Source organism: Orussus abietinus, unplaced genomic scaffold, assembly GCF_000612105.2.
Source record: "Orussus abietinus isolate OABI.00-Male unplaced genomic scaffold, Oabi_2.0 scaffold13, whole genome shotgun sequence".
NCBI lineage: Eukaryota > Metazoa > Arthropoda > Insecta > Hymenoptera > Orussidae > Orussus > Orussus abietinus.
In genome coordinates, this window is record NW_019394887.1 from 1,976,165 (window position 1) to 2,000,670 (window position 24,506).

Below are 24,506 nucleotides of genomic sequence, written 5' to 3' on the forward strand. Positions count from 1 at the left end.
CATTCATTGTTAATCCTATGCACGCGTTAATCATTATATATATGTACAACTAATCAAATGATTTTTGATTCATTACTGCAATAAACTCAGTAAACACCAATTCAAATTATTGTACGGACAATAAATATTAGCTGACGATTATATAAATTGATATATTATGTTTTAATTTGCTTTCTCCATTTGGCTACCATAGCCTTTGATTTCATTGATATTTGACCCGTTAAAATGAAGAACTGGACTTTGAATGAACAAAACTTTCAGAATTTTCTTGGATATTTTCAATCTACTCTCGGTAGGAGTTTGTACTATTGTATCACCGGTTGATTCTGCCGAAACATTTTCGTTGGTTTCATTGGATGGAGTGTCCCACGTTTCTGAAGTTGTTATTTTCTTCTTTTTTTTCTTTTTTTGCACCGTATCCTCTTGCTTGGTTGAATTTTGTTGAGCTTCTTGAGGAGTATACGGAGTTGTGTCAACTTCAACTAACTCTTTAGGTTTCTTTTCCTCTTTCTTCTTTTTCTTTTTCGGCGTGCTCACTTCATTTTGACTAGAATCATGTTCGGCATTTTCTTTATCAGTCGCCACTACTTGACACTCCTCGTCATATACATTGTCTACTTCGTCTTTCCTTTTTCTCTTTTTTCTTTTAGAGTTCGAATCATCAGGTGGATTTTCTTTTTTCTTTGCTTTCTTTGAAACTTCTTTTATTATTTCTACAGCTTCATCATCAGAAGAATTTATATCTATAATTGGCGTCTCTTGTTTAAGATTTGTACGCTTTTTCTTCTTAAACTTTCTCTTTACTTCAGATTCAGTGTTGTTTGAGGAATCAGGCTCAACCGATAGCTCTTCGTTTGGAACTACACTATTGGATTCTTTTGTATCTTCTTCTGGTGCCTCGATGATCGTCTCTAGACTCGACAGTCTGCGAGTTTTCCTCCTTCGTGCCTTGATACTTTTGCGTTCATTCTGTTCATTGTCAGCAACTTCCTGAGATATAATTTCCACATCTAATGCCTCATTTGAGAAGCCCTTAATTTCAGGTTCCACAGTTTTCTTCTCTTTCTTCTTCTTCTTTTTCATTTTTTCATTCAGTACTTCAAACTTATCCAATTTCAGTTTCTTGCCTTTCCTTTCTCTGGTTGTACCGTCACTGTACTCTACTTCGTCATTAAAAGTAACATGTTTCTTTCCAGTTAACTCATCGGTTAAATCTAACCCACTATTACAAATGCCAAATTCTGCTCGAGAGACTTCAAATTCTGTGCCATTGTGACAATCATCTGCTGGACTTTCTAAATTTAATGCAGGATTGATGAAACCTTCGTTACCTTTGTCACTCAATTCAGATTTAATCTTAACTGGTGTCTCGGGTTCGTTACATTTCATATTGAAGCCTTCGTTTTCAAAAACAAAGGGATTTTTTTGTTTCTTTGAAGTGTTTCTCTGAGGACTATTCAGATCTAAACAAGGGTTATCGAAAGCACAATTACTTTCCTGTGTGGAAAATTCCACTACTTTCGACATGCTACCAGTATCTTTCACTTTTTTAGCAGTTCCTTGTTTCTCACCGTCCGATTTCTTTTCATCTTTACCGTTTCCTTTTTGCTGATAGAAATTCGGCAGCTTTTTCTTGAAGTAATCTTCCATACTTCCTCCTTTCACTGTAACGACACCTGCGGTACAGTCTTCCGTACCGATATCATCTAAGTGCTCCTGGGATTCTGGTTGTTCAACCGAATCCTTCTTCCCGAGAATACTAGCAAGATCCTTGCTACTATATTTATTAACATCTTTACCGGCAGTGAATTTACGATAACTGGAAATATTAATTTTCTTTAAAATTCTATCTAGTTTCTTATTTAGTGGTTACATTAAATTGAATACTTACTGGACTCTCACGCGACTTAACTGGGATTTCACTTCTAACGATGCATCATTTGCAACTTTCTCAGATTCTGCTGATTTTGTAGTCTCTGCATCATTGTTCTGGAGTTGTTTCAACAAATCATCAAATTCTACTTGCTGTTGAGTCCATTCAGTAGTATCCTTACTTTTAAAACCAACGCCTAAAAAGGAATAAATCATATTAATTTCAATATAGTTTTACTGAATACATTTACACATGGTTTCGCCGCCAGTTAGGAAAATCGAAGTTATAACTCCAAAACATTTGTAATATTCATCGAACAGGTGTCTTTCATCCCTAACAATGTACTTATATCCAATTGTTGACTTACCGTTACTATACTAATTTTTTTTAAAATCAGTATACAACGGTATATATCCAACGCTTAACATCGGTTGTTATAAACTCATGTAATTGTACTAACTGATACACTGAAAATGTATATACATTACCAAGCTGGTCATTCTTGAAATTAACTCTGACGTGTTCCGTAACACCTTGTTCTTTAGCACCAAGTCCTTTACCACTGCTCCATCCCATTTTCTCCAACATCTTTTGTCCAAATTTGTTTGAATCTACAAAAATACAATATAATTATACTAGGAACAGCTATGAATTATAACCGACTGATAAGTATCGATATCAAGTCTTAATTAGATGTTTACCGTCGCTCCATGCTTTCCCTCTTGGATTCAGTGTCCACCTTTGTTTACGTTTAGGCTCGGCAAGCATAGACATGATTATTTAATTCTTTCAATCCACGCTATTTCACTGAACCTCTTCCACCAGCCCGTCGATGCCTTCAAGCGAACTTAAAGTTTTCAAAATAGTTTTTAATAAACTTAATGACTAAAAATACACACGTAAATACACTATGTAAAGGTGTACACCTACCGGTACTTATACACGAGTGGGAAGAAATATGTTTTTGTTTAATGCACGTTACACTATCATAAATGGTAACCGTTGCCAGTTGTTATCATCCCCGCCATCCGGTAGCCGCAATTCCATAAATTAACAGTAGAGATAAATTGGAAGATGGAATACCCTTATACTAGAAACCGAGATGAGTTGGGAGATTGCTTACGGGCAGAGTCGCGCGATCGGTCCTGTGCTGCTCCCTGGTGGTTGGTGCGGGTGGCTAACGTACTTCTCACCTGCTACCCCTCAGTGGCGGCGCAACACATTTCTGGTGGGGGATCGCACAATTAAAGTGCACGAAATTATTTCTAATAAAAGATACGAGATACCTAAAGCTGTAGATTTTATTACAAAAGTATAATTACATTGTTGGAAATACTTCCTTGCATTAGTATCATCAAGTATTAATAAATAACTTCTTAACACATTCCTAATCATTAGTTTTCTTTGTTTTTTTACCTCCTCTACCTTGCCTCATCCCAGTCTTCCTTTTTGCCCCATTTGTACCATTATCTTTCTTTTTCTTATCATCAGTCTTCTTTTCTTTCCTCTTCGTTCCCCCTACATTCGTGTCTTCCTTCAGCTTTACGTTGTTGTACTTTAATCGGATGAGTGTTCTTTGTCGAACGAAAGCTGATATTAAATCCATTGGTATGACGCTTCCATATTCCTGACTAATTATGTTTGTCAATTCTTTAGTCACATTAGGTCCTTTCTTCACGGTTCCGTCTTTGTGGTACTGGCAGAACATCACATCCATCAACGTTACCTTGTAGAACCAATCTTCCGATGGCTCTCTAAGACCTCCTTGTGACAAATGTTGCAACCACGTTGGCAATACATAGTCGTTTTCGTTTCTCGTTTTACACGTTTGATCCTCTAGGTCGGGATACTTATTTTTAAACTTTCTTGCCAGCCAACCAGCAATATATCTGATGTCATCGGAATCACTATCGGAGGTAGTATAAGAAGTACCAACAGGGTTGAGAGTGGAAGAGCTCGATGCTAACAACAGTAGATCACTATCAGCACCTTCCACTTCGATCTGTTGCACATCATAATTTTCTTGAATATCTGTTTCGGTCACTATCTCGATGGACTCGTCCTGTACAATTTCTTTCGGGCCAACGTTTGATTGTAAAATTCCGGGATTGTTCCTGAGAATTAAGAGCTTAATTCTGTAAATACTGTCCAACGGTGTAGGATGATCATTTGGTCCTCCACCTGTCTTCACTTGGGATAGAAAACCTTCCAACGACTCTAGACTAAGACGCTGTGTCAATATATACTCCGCAGAATACTTGTGTATCGCATCAGCAAAAAGTGACTTCAATGATGCAATAGACACCAGCATGCCTCTCTGGAACATCAGCAAATTTTTCTTTCCAGGCACTCGCATGTCTCGTACTATTTCATACATTGAATCCAGTGCTTCGTCTTGTCTCTCCAAGTCAAAGCCATAAGGTTTTTCCTCCAATACAGTAGTATCGGCTGTGTGTGAATTCATGACACTGTACCACGATGCAACTCTTTCGATGAAAACTCCAGCATTTCTCGCAAGGTTTTGATCGGCACCTGGTAGAAATTGTTGCAGAGCTGCTGCAGTATTGTGCGATAACAACTGAGTGGCTACCGTAAGGTTTTGCCGTTTAGCTCCGGTGCAATTCAAATGTTGCATCGTTAGCTTATAGCTTGCACTAGTTTCTTTATCCATAGATTGAATAAATTCTTTAACAGGTTGGCTCGAGATTTGGGTTCCATCATCCAGTACGAAGCCAGAATCCACGAACCAGTTTCTTATCGATTTCAAAAGATGTGGAGCATCAGCGAATGCATAAATTTTGTCATCCGTCTCTGGATGGCGGAAGTAAGTCTTCTCTGGCGAAATTGTCAGTTCTTTCCACAACTCCATGTTTCCTCTGGCACAGTCCGAAACACAGGCAACCACGTTATACGAAATGTCATGCAACAATGAGATCATTTCAAATAATAGTTCTTTTGTAACTTGTTTGTCAAAATCAACGTAGATCGGTTGTTCCCATGGGGAAAACATTCCACCAACCATAACAAGCTGCATGTTAGAATACGGTCCCACTATTTCGTCCTGCTGTTTGTCATATTCGTAAAGGTGTTTAACTTTCATCTCATCAAAATGAATGACCACAATTTTTTCAAAGTCTGTCATGGCATCTCCTGCAATTCGCATCATTTGCAAAACGTTTCCTAGAATGCCTCTTCGCATATCGATCTTCGAGGCCCATCGTTGAAGGGTACTTATGGCGGGCAAAGGGTAATTAATAGTATCTCGTAAGTAGAGGTAACAACGCTTACTAAGATATCTGATCGTCAAAGCATTGGTAATATCGTCATTGGTCCATTCGACCTTTTTCTTTTTATTTACAACCATTTCTATTTGCGACTTCGTGAGGACAGAATTAATTCCATTCTGTAATCGGCTGTTTTCATTATCTTTCAGTTCAACGAGACTTTCCAATTGTGATACCCTAACTTGTAAAGCTTCAACCTCTTCTTTTAAAGCTTCATTGTCAGCTTTAAGCTGACCGTTCATAGATAATAACCCATTATAATTAACGATAAAATTAATTTCTGTTTGCGTATATACATCGAAAGCGATCTTTTGCTTGATTCCAAATTTATTATCTGTGGGTAGTTTATTATCTCCTTGTCCCGTCTCTTCACTTTCTGACTGTTCTAATCGAAATGGAGGAAGATGTTGTGACGGAACAGCTACAAATAAAGATAGTATTTAAATATATTCTATCATGATTATAAAGAAAATTGCAGTGAAAATTGCACAAATAATGTAAGCATGTTTTATTCTTAATTATAATTTAGAAACCACTTTAAAATACTATCGAACAGTCTTTGTTTCGTCGTGTCGATGTTATACATATAGAAAGGTCAAACCATATCATTTACCTGCTGGCTTTAATTTTTTGCTCGGCTGTGGACTAGAGAACTCGTCATCTTTATTTTCCTGGTAATCATCTTTTGAAAAATGTACGGAACAAATACGTCCTGTCCTTGGATTAAAATCACTTTTCCTTCCACATCTCTCGACCCATATTTGTTGAACGAGTGGATGTTTCGGAAACGTATGATAAATTACATTTTTCCCCTCTCTTTTGGTATTCTCGAAGCAGTTTTTACAACCAACCACCGAACACCTGGTTCCTGTCATGATCCTGAAAACAAAATGTCATTGTTCCTTTCCACAACGCAGCTATTTATTGCACATAAATCTACCCACAGAGAGTAGGAAGTACTTAAATACGTTACCAATTGCAAAGGACCGTAGCAATTTACATGGTTCCTCAAATCAGACAATATCCTGATCACTTCCTTAAAGAAATTGGAAAATAAATTTTCCAACAACAATGATCACCAAGCGACCATAACCTTAATTTCCTCTGGCAAGAAGGTTGCCAACCTTGTCATAACTGTTGCCTCGAGAAATATAGAAACTCATGCTGTAAAAACTACAAATAGAAGAATAAAAAGGCACCCACTAAACAAACATATTTTGCGTTAAATAAATCAATATTTACATAGCCATGTCAGAAAACGAGGACTCCACTATTTCAAATTTCACTTTAGGTTTTTAAATATTCACGCGAAGCAAGAAATATAGCCGCCATGATTGTTACAATATGGCCGCCTTGACGAGTGCATGTCACTAGCGCGCGAGCGAGGTTAGGTTTCCCATCTGCTTGAGATCTTAGTTCGTGCCCGTCGCGCCGAGCGGTCGACCTCGGCCGATCTCGATCGGCGCCCTCGATAATCTCGTGAGCTCGGGATCTCTCGAGCAAGATGGCGGCTCGCGAAGTAGATTAAAATGTTATTAGTCATCAGTCGGTGTTTACGAAGTTGAAGTATCTGTCGGAACTGCGGCGAATGCCGAGCCACGGAAGCCTGGAACGTTTTCTCCTGTTCGTCGTCTCGTCTCCTGCGTCTCGGTCCGGCTCGCTCCGATAAAGCAATGGGGCTCTTCTCCAACAGCTCGCCTTTCGACGGTGACGTCGGTGAGGCTCCGTCTCTCATACTTAACGCCTATTTCGACAGCGCGGTGCGGTTTCCTCGAAAAATAATCCTAGCTTTAATGAAATCGCAAGTGGAACGTTTCTCTCTCGATTGAGACTCATTATGACTCATCACGAGCCGACTGTCAGGCTGAACGGAGGGAATGGCAGACTTGTCAAATTGCTATTTTCACAGCTTCCAGATTTATATTTTAGATTCTACTCTCTCTTTTAAGGTCCCTTTTACCTAAATCCTTAAGATTCTAACGCATCCTGACACTCGTTTGCACCTGGAGATTAAAAGATGGATTATTTGAAGTAAGTTTATTTCCTACTCTTCGATGTTCTTCTCGTGACGGCAGTATTTGTTTTGAGACCTTATTATAGTTTCTGTACGAATCTAATTTCCACTGGTAAGTTTTAATGCACTCTCGTGCTTTAATCTGTTTTCAAGTTTGTCTCTAATTCATTCATTTGACTTCTTGTAGAAGCAGTAATGTGATACTTTTCTTTCTCGACGGGGGCACTGATAAGTTTTCACGTCTTACATAAATTGCATACTGGGTCTCGACTGCGGTTGGTTGTCTTACGGCAAATTTCAAAGCAAGGGAAGACTAGAGTTATATATTATTGTATGGAACGTATTGAAGTGACTCATCGCTGTCTACGATTACTTATTGCTAATGCTCTTGATAAACTGGCAGCAATTGAAAAGGCAGGAGATGACACTGCTTTCAAACTATTCTCAATGCGATTACTTTCTATTAACTTTGAACTTTCCAATAAGAGGTAATTGAATTCAATTAGGTTTCCATAAAAAAAAAGTGTATTATCTTTATTTTGAATGTACTCAATATCTCTCATGCTACAATTTGATTAGTTATAGCGGTTTAATTTCTTTCTCTTATGTTCAATGAGTATAAAAGGCATAAGAAGACAGAGGAAAGGTAAGAATTGACGTTTTACGAGATCTTCAGATAAAATTGATTGTTTACTTTGTTGATAAGTTCATTGATCTCAAAAACGTTCCATTCAGTCAGCAGATCTTTTAGTGTTTAACGTTTTAATGTTTTCCTTTGCTCTTAGAGTTTGCTCATTTTGCATTAAATATGGAATAGTCGGTTTAATTATGGATTTTAATTTCAGAGATTTCGGTGCGCCGATCAAAGCTGTAGCGATGCAGTTTGCACAGCTGGGGGCTGTGATAAGTTTAGCTGGATAAGTTAACAGTTAGGAAACTCTGTCGCTCACATTGTCTTCTATGACCTTTAATCTCATACTGCCGATAAATCATTAAGAGCAGCCAAATCGCCTCTATGTTTTAACTTTGAGAACATCACTCCAGTCATTGTTCCCATTTGGTTTACTGTACTTCATGAACTGTCCTATGAAATAACGATAAAAATTCTTAGTTTACTACCCATGATTGTATAAGCATGTCGACTGATTTCTTTTCATGTTAATTTGCAGTCATGTAGTTACTTTAACCATTTTATAAAATTCTATTGAAATATATTTTTCATGTCCCTCTATGTTATTTAGAGGTCCTTTAATCTATCCTGAAATTCTCATTTATTTCACGGGGAATTCATTATTTAATACTAAGCGAAATTCTACTCTCTAGTTACAGTCTATTTATTCCATTGACGTCTCTCTGTTATGTTCTTTACTTAGAGGGGAAAAAAAAAAGTGTAATTATCTCCTTTACCGTTATCTGTTTCAGAAAAGGCAACGGACGAGAAGAACACATCGGAAGAATGGGGCAAAATTATGGACATCTGCGACAAAGTTGGGAATTCCAGTCAAAATGCCAAGGATTGTCTACGCTCCATTGTCAAGAGACTGAATGCTCAGGATCCTTATATTGTGATGCAAGCTATAACAGTGAGTATCGATTGGAAATGCATATGACAGTTTTAAATATTTCATACATTTATGAAATATAATTAAGTGGTTTAGGATGAGTGTTTATATGAATGTTTAATCGCGGCAGAATGTTCTTCTATTGTTCCTAATTATTAAAAATGTACTGTGGCGGGCATTAATGCCTTCTCTGCATGTTTGGTGCCGTCAGTGCATCATGAGAAGGCATTCATCTCCACCAGTGTACATATTACGTACAATATGTAGGTTATATATCCTGTAATAATAATACTTTTTAATTCACCGACATCTTAGTAAATAGTATTTGTTTGAATCGATTGGAAATGTCTCTACAGTTACTGGATGCCTGCTCGAGCAACTGTGGCAAGACTTTTCACCTGGAGATAGCTTCCCGTGACTTTGAAGGAGAACTCCGCAAGCTGATCAATCGATCCCAGCCAAAGATATCCGAGAAGTTGAAAGCGCTGTTGAAAAAGTGGGCTGAGGGTGACTTTAAGACAGATCCTCAGCTGAATCTCATTCCGAGCCTGTATACGAAGCTGAAGAGCGAAGGTGTTGACTTCTCTTCAGTTTCCGAAACGGTAAGCTCTTGGATTTTAGCATTAAAAAGTAAATGTATACCCTTCGCTAGCAAGATAGAAATGGTAAAAAATGTAGGAGCGTTATTATTATGCTATTTGACTCTGAAAAATAGCAATTATCCACTTCTTTCGACGATTAAAACAATAGTGGCAGTAATTGTTCCAAACTAAAAGCCTAAACCATGGTGTAGATTTTTATCTTAACACTTCCCGCCGAATGTTAATGGCAATTTAAAAATTAAATTGCAATTGAGACAATCTTGTATGTCTTCTCTAAATGTTGTTTATGTCATATTCTTTGTGATAGTTTATCAGTCAACGGAGGAACAAATTAATTTTCTCTTGTTGGCACGAATCGAGGAATGGTTTTCTTCTCCGATTGCATTCGTTTAACAGACAGGATATTAAAGCGTACTTAATAGATAATACCAAGCCTAGAAGAATAATATAAAATGCTTGTTTTATGGGAATTTTTAACGCAGTATGGAAAGTAGTGTGAATATTGTGCACAATTTTTACCTTGAAAACTTTAAAGCCAATTGGCTTCTAATTCTAATTGACCTCATTGCAAGCTTGAACAAATGTAAGAAATTACTGAATGTTCATTTGTAGTTTGTATCTTTGGCTTTAAATCTAATATTTTGTTATTTCCCTTCAGCCGAAGCATTCCGCAGTCCTAAGCAGGGATCCAAATGTCGTGTCGAATTCCCAAGAAGAAGAGGACATTGCAAAAGGTAACTCTTTGCTTTGTTTATTTAATCTTTTCATTATTTTCCGATGTTTACCTGAATGCAGAGATTTAAAGATTAAAATGAATGTTGTTGGGATTTTAGAATTGCTCTCTATTTATGCAACTACAACAAACTGACAATGAAACATGCGTAGGCTGGAAATGGAACTTATGTAATTGTTGTAATGGTGATTTTACTATTGTCACATTGTTTTATATATTTTATGTGTGCCTTTGTATCGTTTCACTTTCTGACCGTGTTTGTTTCCATCTAACGTAATGGTCCATCTCACGAGTTTCTAGCTCTTTCTTCAGTTCTAAGTTAATAAAAATATCTGCCGATAGCCATCGAATTGTCCTTGAAGGAGAACAAGCAGTACTCGCACACCTCTCCATCATCGAAGAAGAGTACCAGTCTTTATCCCAGCGTACCATCAAGTATGGGTACATCGAGCAATTCTTCCGAAGGCAGAAAGGTGAGAGCGCTGTATGATTTTGAGGCTGCCGAGGACAATGAACTTACCTTCCTGGCTGGTGAAATAAGTAAGTTCTCCTGCAATTAATATATTAGACTTAGGTAGTTTACGTAGATAAAACAAAGTAATAGGCTTAAAATTATCTACCCCGCTGATTTATTTGTCTCCATTATCAATGATAGTTGATAGAGAGAAAATTCATTTATCTTTTCAGTTCACATTTTGGATGACAGCGATCCTAATTGGTGGAAAGGAAGCAATCACAGAGGCGAAGGTCTCTTTCCATCAAACTTTGTCACCGCTGATTTGTCAGTTGAGCCAGAGCAATTTACGAGTAAGGACCTATTGACTGTAAGGTCTACGTCATTCATAAATTTCTTTTAAATTATTGACTCAATAGTTTCATATTTTTGTGTACAGAATTGGAGCACGGTAGTAAAAAATCAGTGCAATTCTCAGAGGAGGTTGAAGTAAAGACTGTGAAGAGGGAACCGGAGGTAGTTGAGGTTGAAATCGATGAACATAAAATGGACCGGCTTTTGCATTTGTTACACGAGGCTGATCCCCAGAGTGATGCGCAAGATCCTCAAGAAATGTTGGATCTTGAAGGTAATGTGAAATAAAATTATCAACTATATACATACAGCATGTGAAACTTTCCAAGCCTAAGATTCTTCAGAGTTCATAGCATTGACAAGAATGATCGTGTATTAGTTATTAATGAAAAGGCAACTTAGCAACTTACATCACCTCGGTCTTCGATGCCACTTATGTTATCGACCAAAAGTAATGGCCAGTAACTACGTAATAACTGCTTTTATCAAAGTGTCATTGTTCAATGAGAAGTTTATCGGTATTTATGTTAATGTTATCAAATTGAAACGCCTTAAGGACTGAAATATTTTCAAGCTAATCCTTTGATATTTGAGTGCATGCAAATATCATTGTTTGCAGAACAAGTCACAGCGATGGGGCCACTAATAGATACAGCATTGGAGAAGGTTGACCGGAGGCACGCACAACTCACGCAGCTGAGTTCAGACCTGGTGGACGCGCTCAATCTGTACCACACATTAATGCGTGAACCACCACCTCCAACACCACCCAACTATACCTTGCCGAAGATGCCACCACCGCCACATATCGGTCCCTATCCGTTCCCCACTCAAGGACCACCACCACCTCACGTAATTATCAATAGTGATGGGACGAGTCGAGTACTTTAAATTCTGAAATCTGTGGCCCCGAATTAAGCAGGATGTCTTTTATCATTTTCTGATAAGTGTCCATTAAGTGCTTCAAATCTTGTCAGACATTTCGTTACATGCGTACGAGCTAACGGAAGCGTTGTAGTAAAGTCAGATGAATTAAGGTGAAGTGAAACACGTCGAGGAACTTGATCGACGTCGACAAGGAGGCTTTTATAAATGCCTACGTTGCCGGCGTTCGTTTTTATATCGACAGCTGGGTCGAATTATATTGGGTATTGTACCAAATGGCATACTCCACCTGTCGTTTTGGTACAATAATTATAAAGAAATCTAAGTAAAACTCCAGAAATCCTCTGGATTCATGCTTTCTGGGGCCCTAATTGACTGCAGAGGGCCCCCCTGCGCCATTTGTGATTTCCCGGTCAATTAAATGTTCACTCCGAGACCTCGTATTACCATCGTTTTGGCATAGAAGCGCATACAATACTTTTTTTTGCCTTTGTCCCGTTCAAATGCGAGTTTATCGATTACCAGAGTGTTCTAAATTGTCGTAAAATTGTCCTGACCCTTTCGATTCTCATATCAGAGCCTTCGATAATAGTATATTGATAGAAATATGAAAGTTTCGGACAGTTTGGTCTAATACCCTTAAAAAAAAGTGTTGTATTAGAATCGACTGATTTGAAGGGGGTTTCACTTCACCTTAATAAGCATAAGATTCATAGAAAAAGATATCTATGGACAAAGTTTGACGCGTTATACTTACCCATTCGATGTCATCCATGTTTTATTCTCGCGGTACATGTTGAGTAATTCGTTCGGTCATTTTCTTGGCTAAACTTTGTGCTCCTCTTACAAAACTTAAAGCGTAAGGAAATGGTATATATCTGTTGAAATAATATTTTTTTATTTAAGATGTTCAATGGGATGCCTCCACCTCCGCAGACCTCGTTTGGCGGTGGCGGTGCACCTCCGGGGCCTTACAATTCCAATCTTCCGGGCAATGAGTATATAGGACCCGGAAGCATGACCTTACCCCCACATTTTCATATGCCACAAGGACCTCGCCAGGTCCACCCAGGACATCCACCGGGAGCACCTGGACCCGAACAAACCAGTCTACCTTACCAACCACAAGGGTAAGATCATTCGTCAAACATGTTCCTTGATTGCTAGATAATATTAATATGATTCCTTTAATGGCATAAAACTTTATATAACTCACCTAAGCAGATCATTTTATTATCTTTGAGGTTTATCGGATAAGAATTTCTATTAAGGTGAAGTGAAACCCCCTTCAAATCAGTCGATTCGAATACAACACCTTTTTCTTAAGGGTATTAGACAAAACTGTCCGAAACTTCGACACATCACTCCTGATCATCTAAGAATTGTCCTGACACATTGGAAATTTGGAGTTTTGGAGAAGATTTTTTAACTCGGCCCAGACCAGAACCAGAATGGCGTCGAGCTCTCATATTTCGATCAATATATAATTATCGAAGGCTCTGATATGGGAATCGAAAGGGTCAGGAGAATTTTAAGACAATTTAGAACACTCTGGTAATCGATAAACTCGCATTTAAACGGGATGAAGGCAAAAAAAGTGTTGTATGCGCTTCTATGCCAAAACGATGGGAATACGAGGCCTCGGAGTGAAGATTTAATTGACCTGGAAATCACAGATGGCGCAGGGGGTCCCTCTGCAGTCAATTAGGGCCCCAGAAAGCATGAATCCAGAGGGTTTCCGGAGTTTTACTTAGATTTCTTGATATTTATTGTAGGAAAACGACAGGTGGAGTATGCCATTTGGCACAATATCCAATATAATTCGATACAGCTGTCGATATAAAAACCAACGTCGGCAACGGATGCATTTAGAAAGATCTTCTTTATCGACGTCGATCAAGTTCCTCGACGTGTTTCACTTCACCTTAAAGATCTCCCCCCTCATCTCTGGTATCGGAGAGTGAATAAAGTCTGACACTGAAAGCTTGATGTTCTTCCGCAGAAGATTCCCACCACAAGGAGGTCCTGCGCCAGGACCTTTTGGTCTCTCTGGCCCATCGGGTCCTCCAGTTGGGCAACAGCCACAGTTCGCTCCACCGAATGGACAGCACATGATGTGAAGGAGGGAGCCTCAGCCACAGGCAATTCTCTCTCCCCTGTACTCTAAACTCAAATTGTACAATATTACTATATTACTATTAATATTATTTAAATGAATATATCCAAAGTAGCCAAAGATCCTGGGTCTTTAATGGAGGTTCTGCACGCACTGCTGTGGGACACGCAAAGCCACCAAAGCGATTTCGGTTACCATCGTAAACTCTCTGATGCCAGCGCTCTGAAATCTTGTCCCATTGACTATACCGAGGAAAATGTAGTTGGGAATTAGGAGCAAGTCCTTACGAGAGATATGATGTACAAATGCGGAAAAACAGAATCCAACCGTGGGATTAAAGGATAGAGATTTGTAAAGGGGTTCTTTCTTTCTGTAGATGGATGTCGTACCACTCGTAGGGACTGGCATCTATTTTGCAACTATAGTGGTAATGTATACCACTATTTTTTCTTAGGTTAAGACACCGCTTCGGGGTCCTCGAGGATATACAGAATTTACATCACGGGGTTATCTCCAGCTTGGAAGCTTTCTTGGGCTCGTAGGTTTACTCCGGCATTCCAGGTTTTCTTTTTTATCCGTGGTGGTAATGAATCGACGTTCTGTTTGTTACCACTGCCCTCTGGACTCTTGCCTTGTAACTACGAGTTAAAGCTCGTACGAAGTTACTTGAGAAGTACCTTCATCCGTTGGAAGGCAAGGGCTGGAAACAATATGGATATTAATAAAATAGACTAATCCGTATGGCTGAATTTTTGTAATATCCTTTTTCAGTCCGGTGATTTGGTATATGTGAGTCGTTTCAGTTTCAGATCCAGGTGGGTGATATTGATTCAGCATATTTCTTTGCGGTGTTGCTTGCAGTAAGGAAAATATGTGTTCTTGAGGTGCCGATGACTCTCCAAGTGAACTGGGCAGATCTGGCCGTTTAGTTCAGCAAGGCGCCACGAGGTGTCGTCATGTCGCAGATTCAACCATCGCCTCGATGCTCAGCAGCTTAAATTTTATTTTAAATTAAAAGAAATCCTGTATTTATGGATCTCAGGACCTAAAGAATTTATCCCTGAGATCTCCCTGGTAATACAGATATATGGATAATCGCATTTAAACAGGATAAAGGCAAAAAAAGTGTTGTATGCGCTTCTATGCCAAAACGATGGGAATACGAGGCCTCGGAGTGAACATTTAATTGACCTGGAAATCACAGATGGCGCAGGGGCTCCCTCTGCAGTCAATTAGGGCCCCAGAAAGCATGAATCCAGAGGATTTCTGGAGTTTTACTTAGATTTCTTTATAATTATTGTACGAATACGACAGGTCGAGTGTGCCATTTAGTACAATACTCAATACAATTCGACACAGCTGTCGATATAAAAACCAAAGTCGGCAACGTAGGCATTTACAAGAACCCTTTTTACCGACGTCAATCAAGTTCCTCGACGTGTTTCACTTCGCCTTAATTATTTCGTAAAACCGATGACTTGGCCGGGAAATTACGAGGGCTAAATGATGTTACGTTAATGTGCATTATTTGTTGCGCGATGCACTCATACGGTGAGCCGGCGATCCTTAACAATGAAAGGAATGCAGATGATCCTAACATTGCTCAGTCATTCGCATAATTGCACCGAGGAATTCGCATATTCATTAGCCGAACCTACATACCAGATCGGCCTTCGAGTAATTCTTCATAGTGTCATCTATGCTTTCTTTTCGAAGGCCGCTTCCATTTCAAGGTGTAAGAGCACGAGGAACCTCATAAGAGTTATTAATAAAATGAAAAATATGACATTTATTAACGCTATGACAAGAGATTGTTAATGTAAAAAATATTTATCGACTACTTGCAGTAAAAAATGAAGGTCTGATTGCACGTTTTTTTTTTTTTTTTCAAGGAATGTACTTTGTTCAAAATTTATTAAATGTCAGAATATTATTTAGTCTTCCTTTTTCAGAGCCATCTTTAATTCAAGGTGTAAGATTACGAGGAGACGCATAAGAGTTATTAATAAAATAAAAAATGACATTTATTAACGCTATGACAAGAGATTGTTAATGTAAAAAATATTTATCGACTACTTGCAGTAAAAATGAAGGTCTGATCGCACGTTTTTTTTTTTTTCTACTAAGGAATGTACTTCGATAAAAATTTATTAAAAGTATAGGATTTTATTTAGACTTCCTTTTTAAGAGCCACCTTCAATTCAAGGTTTGAGAGTACGGGGAATATCTCATAAGATTTATTAATGTAATGAAAAGTATGACACTTTGATTAACGCAATGACTCCAAAAGATTATTGACGTAAAAATTATTTATCGACGGTTGTTTCGTCTCCTACGAAAAACTTTGTGTTCTTTCGACCATTTCAGATATCAGTCGGAAAAAAATCTCTTTGACGGTTTCACCAATTAGAAGATAGAGGAATTTCTGCTCAGCCTTGTCCGAGTAATCTACTCTTTGGATGGTTTGAAAATAATATTCTAAAATGGGAGCCTGGATCGTCATTTGAATAATTCCGACTCTTGAATTGACCCAGATTTTAAGGTCGCTTAGTCAATTGTCAGAGATTGTTAATGTTTCAGGGTCGCTACTTGTATGAAGAGAAGGGGCAGTAATTGTTAATCGAAACTCGCATTTTTAAGGATTGCCTTTATATTTACCTTTCTAACATTAATGTTACATTTGTCCTTCAATTTTGTATGTCTAACTATTAAGGTGATATGAAAGAGTCAGCCTATATATATATAATATGTATACAGACAAGTCAAATCGTTGGTGAAAGTATTAACCAACAGTAAGTACAAGCCTGTAAGTGTTCACACACAGGCCCTAAAGTCGATCCTGAAACACAGGAAATTTAATTTTTCATCTAAACTAAATATGTCATTGAGATTTTCAAGAAACATCTCAGATAGCTTCGAATGAAGTCTACAAGAAATCTTGAAAAATCTGCCGCTTGAGATATTTAGCTAAGATTACAAAGAAATATTTAGAAATTATTCTATGCTACTAGGGTTCAGTTGGTATAATTATCTACGTGGACTGTAAAAAACTTCTATGTGAATATAAATGTCGGTAACGCGCCAGCTTATGTTCCCACTTGGGTATTCAAAATGACGTTACCACCGAAAAGGGCGTGGATGAATTTGAATTTTTATCGGCCTCGATTAAATTTCTCAGCGCCTTTCATATCGTTGGTAGCCTGAGATATTTTTAACAACCGAAGAGAAAACGTTTAATACTTATTAGAGGTTCCGTATGTCGGGAGATTTCAATGCCGGGACTCGTGCGAGCCGAGCTGCAATGCCGTGTCCTCATCCTGTGCAATATCCCTCCATTTCACACCATTGTTCGGGAAAAACAATTGTTTATTGTCCGTGTTTACCGTCCGTCGTCGCCTCCTCGTATTGCGAAAGTTAATACAGTTCCACTGAATATGCATTAGTGTTTTTTTCCTATTTTTTTTTACAATCATTTGTCGCACGCTTGCTGATAGTCGTCCACGAAATTTTGGAATTCTATGCAAATTAATGCCACCTTCCCTAGTCGCACAAAATACCTGTCCTATATTTTCCATATATTTAACGAATATCCTACATTTTGTAAACATTTACCCGACATTTGAAATATTTGCAAAACGTTTACTTTAGAATATTATCTCTATAATATTTATGTAATATTACCAACATGGGTTTTCATAATATTTTCCTACCAGATGTATAAAACATTTCGTTTCATTTTAATACAAGTGTTTTTTAAATATTATCGGCCGAATACATTATAAACGTTTTAAAAATATTTAAAATCAAAACCACACGTTTTGCTCCCATAATGAAATAGCGGAACGGAAATATTAAAAAAATTTCTCGTGTTTTTTGATACCAAATTAGTTTTAGAGTTGCTAATAAAGCCGTTTTCGTGTGTCCATCAGTTATTAGTATTTATAAAAATTGTTGTTTAAAGAGTTTTGATCATAAATATTAGCGCGATTAACATGATTCATATCCGCCGAAATAAATAATCACGAGTTGTGAATAAAGTCGTTTTCGTGTGTATAACAGTCATTAATATTTTTATAAATTGTTATATAATGTGTAACGTCTTCATTATAAATATTAGCGCGATTAACACGTTTTATATCCGCCGAACAAAATAATCACGAGTTGCTAATAAAGTCGTTTTCGTGTGTATATCAATCCTAATTTATGGAATTATTCACTTTCGAGTGAAATAGTAACGAAAAATGTGAAAATCTAAAAAAAAAATGTCTTTCTAAGCTGTTACGTGAGTTGTCAATGCCAATTAACAGCGTAACAAATTGGGTACTTAGGGCTTGGGTCTCGCAACGACTCGAAGAAATGTTAACGAAGGGACATAAAAATGAGAGGTTGCAATCACGCCAGGCCCTGATTGGTTGTGGGCTTTAATGTTGCAAGACGCCATTTCTCGGAAGGATGAGTTACGTTGAAAAAGAAATCGGAGAAACGAGGCCCCCCTGTTTACACACGGAAACGCAGAAGGCAGAAAAATGTTCTTCGACCGCGCCATATGCAAAACATGCTCATCCATTGCTGCGCGTTTTTATTCTGACCCGCCCAATTTTTTGGGCGGATTTTTTTATAAACTCGTATCTAAATTCAGAGCGAGTTTATCGGTCTGCCTCAAGCTCATCGAAACACGAAAGTTAAAGCATCGCGAATACAAGAGTGGAATCGTTAACTCTTTCCTCCCAGAAAGTGGATGGCTGAGTCGCGTTTATTTTTACATCTTTCACAGTTCTTCATGTTATTTCCATTAGAGAGCCATTTTTAAATCTGCAACCAGCGATCGCGAAAATCCTCGACAGTCATTTCTGTTTATTCAGTGATTTTTATTCTTGCAATTTCCGCCAATTTCGATTTAATAATCTCAACGTTAATGCAATGATATGCCGCCATCTTGGATCTCACCTCTTCGCGATGTATTCGAACATTTCGAGACATTCTTAATATACCTGATCATGTATATAAAGCTACTAATTACTGTCCTCATTAAATCTGTTCATATAAATAAAGTTGTCATTAAATCTATTCATATAAATAAAGTTACCGAAAATTCTGAGTTTCACAGTTCTTCTTACAAGTTCACTCGGAAAGCGTTGAAGTCTCTGTAGAACGTCGAGCGCCGCCATCTTGGATTTCATCTCCTTCGGTGATATCGAAGATCGTGGAAAGAAATTGCCAAGGTAAGAAAAGGAGGTATCTAAAAGAGGATCCACCGACGGGAAGGAAAAAAGGAAACGCAGGAAATTCAGAAGGACGCGAAGGCGGAAGGTGAATCCACCGCGCGATATATTAAATCTTAATAAGGATTATCCCGCGGCGAATTCCGCGAGTCGATGATAAAGTCTTGCAATGAAATGATGAATGACTCTAGCAAGAAAGAGAGAGAGTGAGAAGAAAGATGAGGGCAAATCCTTCGGAAAGGAAACGGGGAATGATTTATATGAAAGCGATTTTTAAACCTGATATCGTACGAGGGTTCCGTATCAAATCGGCGAAGCCATCTCCGAGGCAGATAAGATTCCAGGAAAGGGGAAAGAAGATGAAGGGAAAAGGAAAGAAAAAACGAAAGAAAAATGGAGAAAGAAGGCCACGAAGGGGGAAGATCACTTCCAGCACCGATCTCTGGTGGTACACGACATTGAGAACATAATGCCGCCCGTAATCGCCTCGGTTATCTGAACTCAGTTTTACGTACAGGTTAGGTTAGGTGAAAGTTAAGCGAGGCGCATCTTCAAGGTTAGGTCTCGTGCCCGAGACGAAGGCTCGCCTCGAGACGCTTCTTTACGGTTTTCTTCTTTTTTATACGCGCACTGTATTCCTTTTTATCGTTCACGAGGTGTGGAGAATTCATTACTCAAATATGAGCATATCATGTAATATTTAAATCCTTCTCCTTGTAAATGAGACCTTTTCACTCATCCAAACTGGATTTTGGGATTTTCACATATTACGCGGTATAAATATATACTATGTCGTGTACTAGTCAGAAAAAAATGAGTGAAACTATCGCTGTTTAAGTAAATTGATGAATAATAATAAGAAATTAACCTTCCATGGATTTTTGAGAGCCGTGCATAAAAATGGCGTCGGTACTCTTGACGGAATTACGACCCTGATGGTGAAGAAAATGGCATTTACACTTATTTCGCGGCATAAAAAAAGTTCTTACATGGTGTACCTCCTAGGTGACTGTTTAACAGAATCATTAACATCATCGCCATGCGTGTAAATTAACAAGTAGTAATAAAGAACTCCACCAGAAGTGAAATTTTGCTAAAAGTGTCGCGCACGAAAATGGCGTCGATATTCCAGATAAGGTTACGACATTAGCGATATGGAGTAAAGCTTCATTAGTAATTTCGTGGTATAAAAGAGACACATTATAGTGCCGGTTAAAAGAAATCTCGAACATTATGGATGCACAACTAAATTATTAAGTAATATTGAAGAAGAAGAAAGGGTCGGAGATCGACGCTTATCCTCTTCGGGAGTTTTCCAAGATGGCCGACCAAATTGATATCTAATAGAGACAGCATCGGTGCGTATTTCTCGGGATATAATAGAATTTCGTTATGACATAATTCCTTAGTACCGGTTGAAATCATTATCGGGAATGCTTAACTATTGATCGATGAATATTTAACGCATTTAAATACCGGTCGAGGGGAAACGAAAGTTCCTTGACCAGGGCGTTGTTGGACGCGCGGCATTAGGCTTCTGTAACGTGGTCGTAACATCTTACGAAATCGATGACACCACCGACACCTTAACGATTCTTCGACTAAGGAAACGTACCGACACCGTGGTTACCATTGCGTAACAAAATGCGTATGGAATCGTCTCGTGTGACCATTTACAAGATGTATCAGAAAACGAACAAAGTATCGGCTCGAAAATCCATTGATTAATTCCAATTACCGCGTTAATATATTTTTAATTAATCTGTAATGGAAAAATATATCTAGTAATTTATGTTGGCAGATGAAAAGAAAATGGTACCCAAAGAAGTCTTACGTCTTTAAAGACTTAAATATTCGTGAAATTCAATTAATCAGGTATTACTGATTTGACTTATCGGGTAATTAAGTTTATTATACGCGGTGAGGCATTTAAAACAGAGGTCTCGAAGCACACCGGAAAGAAACGTTCCAAGTAAAAGTTGTTCAACATCGAAAGGGGCATCAGGTGGAAGCACCTTTTTGTTTCAAGGTGGACTTGACAAACAAATTCCAAGGCCTTAATTATTTTTTCTCATCTGAACGGGTTTCTTTTATTCCTTTATAACGTGAAAATGACTGTTGAGGTGGACAGTTAATAGCAAGTGACAAGCATTATTATATTTTTGGATATTGCTTTTTACTGCTAGAGTAGAAAAGGAAAATCATAATTTTAAGAGGAAGATCATCTGCTTTGCGATTAACTGTATAATCATTCATTTTTATATGGAAATATTTCTACGGTCATTCTTTGAATTTAAACTCAAAAAAAAAAATGAAAAATTTAAAACGAGCGATCTAAAGGATTTCCTTTAAAACCTAAGTTTTCGATCGCGTTTCGAACTTTTCATTTTTCTTTTTTTTTTTTTAATATTTCTTTATCACGAAATTTAAAATTTAAAATTTCTTAATCACGAAACTCGTAGGGTTGAGTGATAAGGATCATTGCATTTTCGGACATTTATTCTGGTTGAGTTTAGAAAAAAAAATCATTATTTTAAGAGGAAGATGATACGTCGGCACGGCTTTGCGATTAACTATACGATCGTTTATTTTTATATGAAAATATTTCTACGGTCATCCGTTGAGATCAGGTTCCCAAGGAAATCCATAATGGTCGTTGAAAGGACGTCCAGTCCATGTCCGCGATTATGGTCGTCCATTGAAATCGAATACCCACGGAGATGATTAATGATTAATATGACGCGAAAGCGCCCGAGAACTCCTACGCGATCGTAACTTTACGTATAATTCAATAATAACAAAAGGGGTGTCTCCTTGTTTTGGGCGTATGAAGAGAAAAAAACATCTTACTTAACAATGCCCTCTTTTGGCCTTAAGCTTTATATTGTTCCATATAAGTTCGCGGACAATTTGTAAAGGATGAAAAATTAATTTTCATTTCCACAAGCAGAACCACGTTGTAATTAATAATATATTATCTGGCATCGTTGATTACTTATTCAATGGATGCAACATTTACTCGTAATTGAGATAATTTATCCGAGTAAAGTAGTTATTCTTGGAGTTAACAAAGTATTTCTTCGGTATTATAAAACAAAAAAAAATGTTTTTCATACTGTTCACAGGAATCTATGGAGTTGCCCCTCTATTCGCTTTCTTTCCTTTTTCCTATTTTCAGGATACTTATAGAATGGTGAGTTTGCCATCTCCATATATCCTACATCCATGGGCAAGTACCCTTTGCATTATTCTTTTCTTCGTTGATCTATGGAGTGGCCCCTCTATTCGCTTTCTCTCCTTTTCCCTATTTTCAGGACTCTATTTGCTTTCTTTCCTTTTCCCTATTTTCAGGATACTTATAGAACGGTGAGTTTGCCATCTCCATATATCCTACATCCATGGGCAAGTACCCTTTGCATAATTCTTTTTTTCGTTGATCTATGGGTTGCCCCTCTATTAGCTTTATTTCCTTTTCCCTATTTTCAGGATACATATAGAACGGTGAGTTTGTCATCTCCATACATCCTACATCCATGGGCAAGTACCCTTTGCATCATTTTTTTCTTCGTTGATCTATGGGTTGCCCCTCTATTCGCTTTCTTTCCTTTTCCCTATTTTCAAGATATTTATATAATGGTGAGTTTGCCATCTCAATATATCCTACGTCCATGGGCAAGTCACGAACAATGTGAAAAATGTAAAAAGTCCAAACATAACTAAGTTCACGTTCTCGCCAGAGGGCCCAGTAGAAAGTTAAAACAAGCGAAACCTTTTACCGGTCAACATGTTTTCGATTGTCAATGATACTTGGAGGTTATCTGAAACGTGCAAGGGATTTATAAGAAGCTGAAATGCAACGAGTTTGAACTTACTGAACGAATTCACTCAGGAAATCGTGGATTTTAAGGCGGCACCAAAGGCGCCGAGTAATTTAATCAACGTCGATATATTAACATTCATCTACCCCCTTTTTGGTGGTAACGCCATTTTGAATACTGAAATGGTAACATAAGCTGACGCTCCGCGTTACCGATATTTGCATATATGTTGACGTTTCTTACACTTTACCTCGAGAATTATACGAAATGTTCCTTATGTAATTTCGGTAGAATAATTATAAAGAGATCGAAGTAAAACTGCCGAAATCCCGGGTGTTCATGGTTCTTTATATTCTAACGGATCAGCGGCGCCATCTTGGATGATTAGCTGCAACTAAATGTTTTCTCTATAAACTTATCCACGGGACGAGCATTCTTTTACAAGCGCTCGCAAAAGTATTTTCGGCTATTTTCTCATTGAATTCGTTTAACGTTAAATAATCCATGTTGTGTCGATGATGTACAAAAAGATTTGGAGCGAGGTTAAGGAGAAAAAAACATCCTAAGAGAACGCGAAGTGCGCAGATCTTCACTTATACATTTCTTCACTTGGAAAGCAACAAGTGAATCCTTTTACCGAGTGGCTTAATGGGAGATTCTACGCAAAGTAAGTCCTTCGTAAATGAGATATGGCTATGGATAAATGTCTGTCGCAATGCGGTAAATGAATATGCATCGTATATGTATCGATTGGTTGAATTAGCAAGTTGGGAAGTTCGCGAAAGACACGTGGAACAAATTGACTCACGTGTGATCTTTTAGAATCCGAGAATTAACGTTAAGAAAGGAATGTTGACACGTTTATGGCGGTGAATAAATGAGAAATCGAAACGAGGCACAAAATGTTGCAGGATGAAAAATAAAGATGCATAATTAGACAAACAAGAAGCAAGAAATACTGGGGAAAAGGATTCAGGAAATCACCGAATTACATTATTACAAATCGCAGTTTACTATTTTTACAAATTGCGGTCTACTATTTTTACAAATCACAGTTTACTATTTTTATAAATCACAGTTTACTATTTTTATAAATCACAGTTTACTATTTTTACAAATCACGGTCTACTATTTTTACAAATCACGGTCTACTATTTTTACAAATCACGGTTTACTATTTTTAGATATCACGGTTTACTATTTTTACAAATCACAGTTTACTATTTTTACATATCACAGTTTACTATTTTCCGGAAATTTCAAAGCTGCCTCAAATTTACACTTTAACAGTTGAAAATAATTAAACAATTTTCCTTGTTCCACGCGCCGTTAGAGAAAAGCAAGATAAAATTATACAATTATGTATTTGTCGAGATTTCTGACAATGTTGAGATTACAATTATCAATCAATTTCATCGAGGAAAAAATTAATTCTCGTAAAAATAAGTTCATTTATTTAGTCTTTTATCAATCCGCGGATTTTGATAATAAGTTGACCAAACAGGTTGCTAATTAATGCGATTGTAAAGTTAATGGTTCGAAAGCCGATGAATCACTCTCGTCACAGAGTATGCGAATACATATTGTTC

The 24,506-nt window shown here is 37.7% G+C and overlaps 2 protein-coding genes across 3 annotated transcripts; one reads left to right on the plus strand and one right to left on the minus strand.

The window, feature by feature from the left end:
• Nucleotides 1-13: 13 nt before the first annotated feature.
• LOC105698333 (G patch domain-containing protein 4) lies at nt 14-2,929 on the minus strand. Of its 2 annotated transcripts, none has more exons than XM_012422513.1 (5): nt 2,804-2,929; nt 2,575-2,720; nt 2,362-2,484; nt 1,892-2,069; nt 14-1,819 (listed from the first exon to the last, which is right to left on the minus strand). In XM_012422513.1, exons 2-5 carry the CDS (start codon nt 2,645-2,647, stop codon nt 163-165), a joined length of 2,031 nt encoding a protein of 676 aa, XP_012277936.1. In that variant the 5' UTR covers nt 2,648-2,720; nt 2,804-2,929; the 3' UTR covers nt 14-162. The 2 variants fall into 2 exon arrangements, with proteins under 2 accessions (XP_012277936.1, XP_012277945.1); XM_012422522.2 differs by having other exon boundaries at nt 2,575-2,709; nt 2,804-2,918.
• Nucleotides 2,930-6,625: 3,696 nt separating this feature from the next.
• Nucleotides 6,626-14,618, plus strand: LOC105698750 (signal transducing adapter molecule 1). Its single transcript, XM_012423271.2, has 10 exons — nt 6,626-6,873; nt 8,594-8,754; nt 9,090-9,335; nt 9,994-10,069; nt 10,411-10,608; nt 10,756-10,875; nt 10,962-11,150; nt 11,496-11,728; nt 12,668-12,891; nt 13,764-14,618. The coding sequence occupies exons 1-10, from the start codon at nt 6,831-6,833 to the stop codon at nt 13,879-13,881; spliced, it is 1,608 nt and encodes a 535-aa protein (XP_012278694.1). The 5' UTR covers nt 6,626-6,830; the 3' UTR covers nt 13,882-14,618.
• Nucleotides 14,619-24,506: the final 9,888 nt, after the last annotated feature.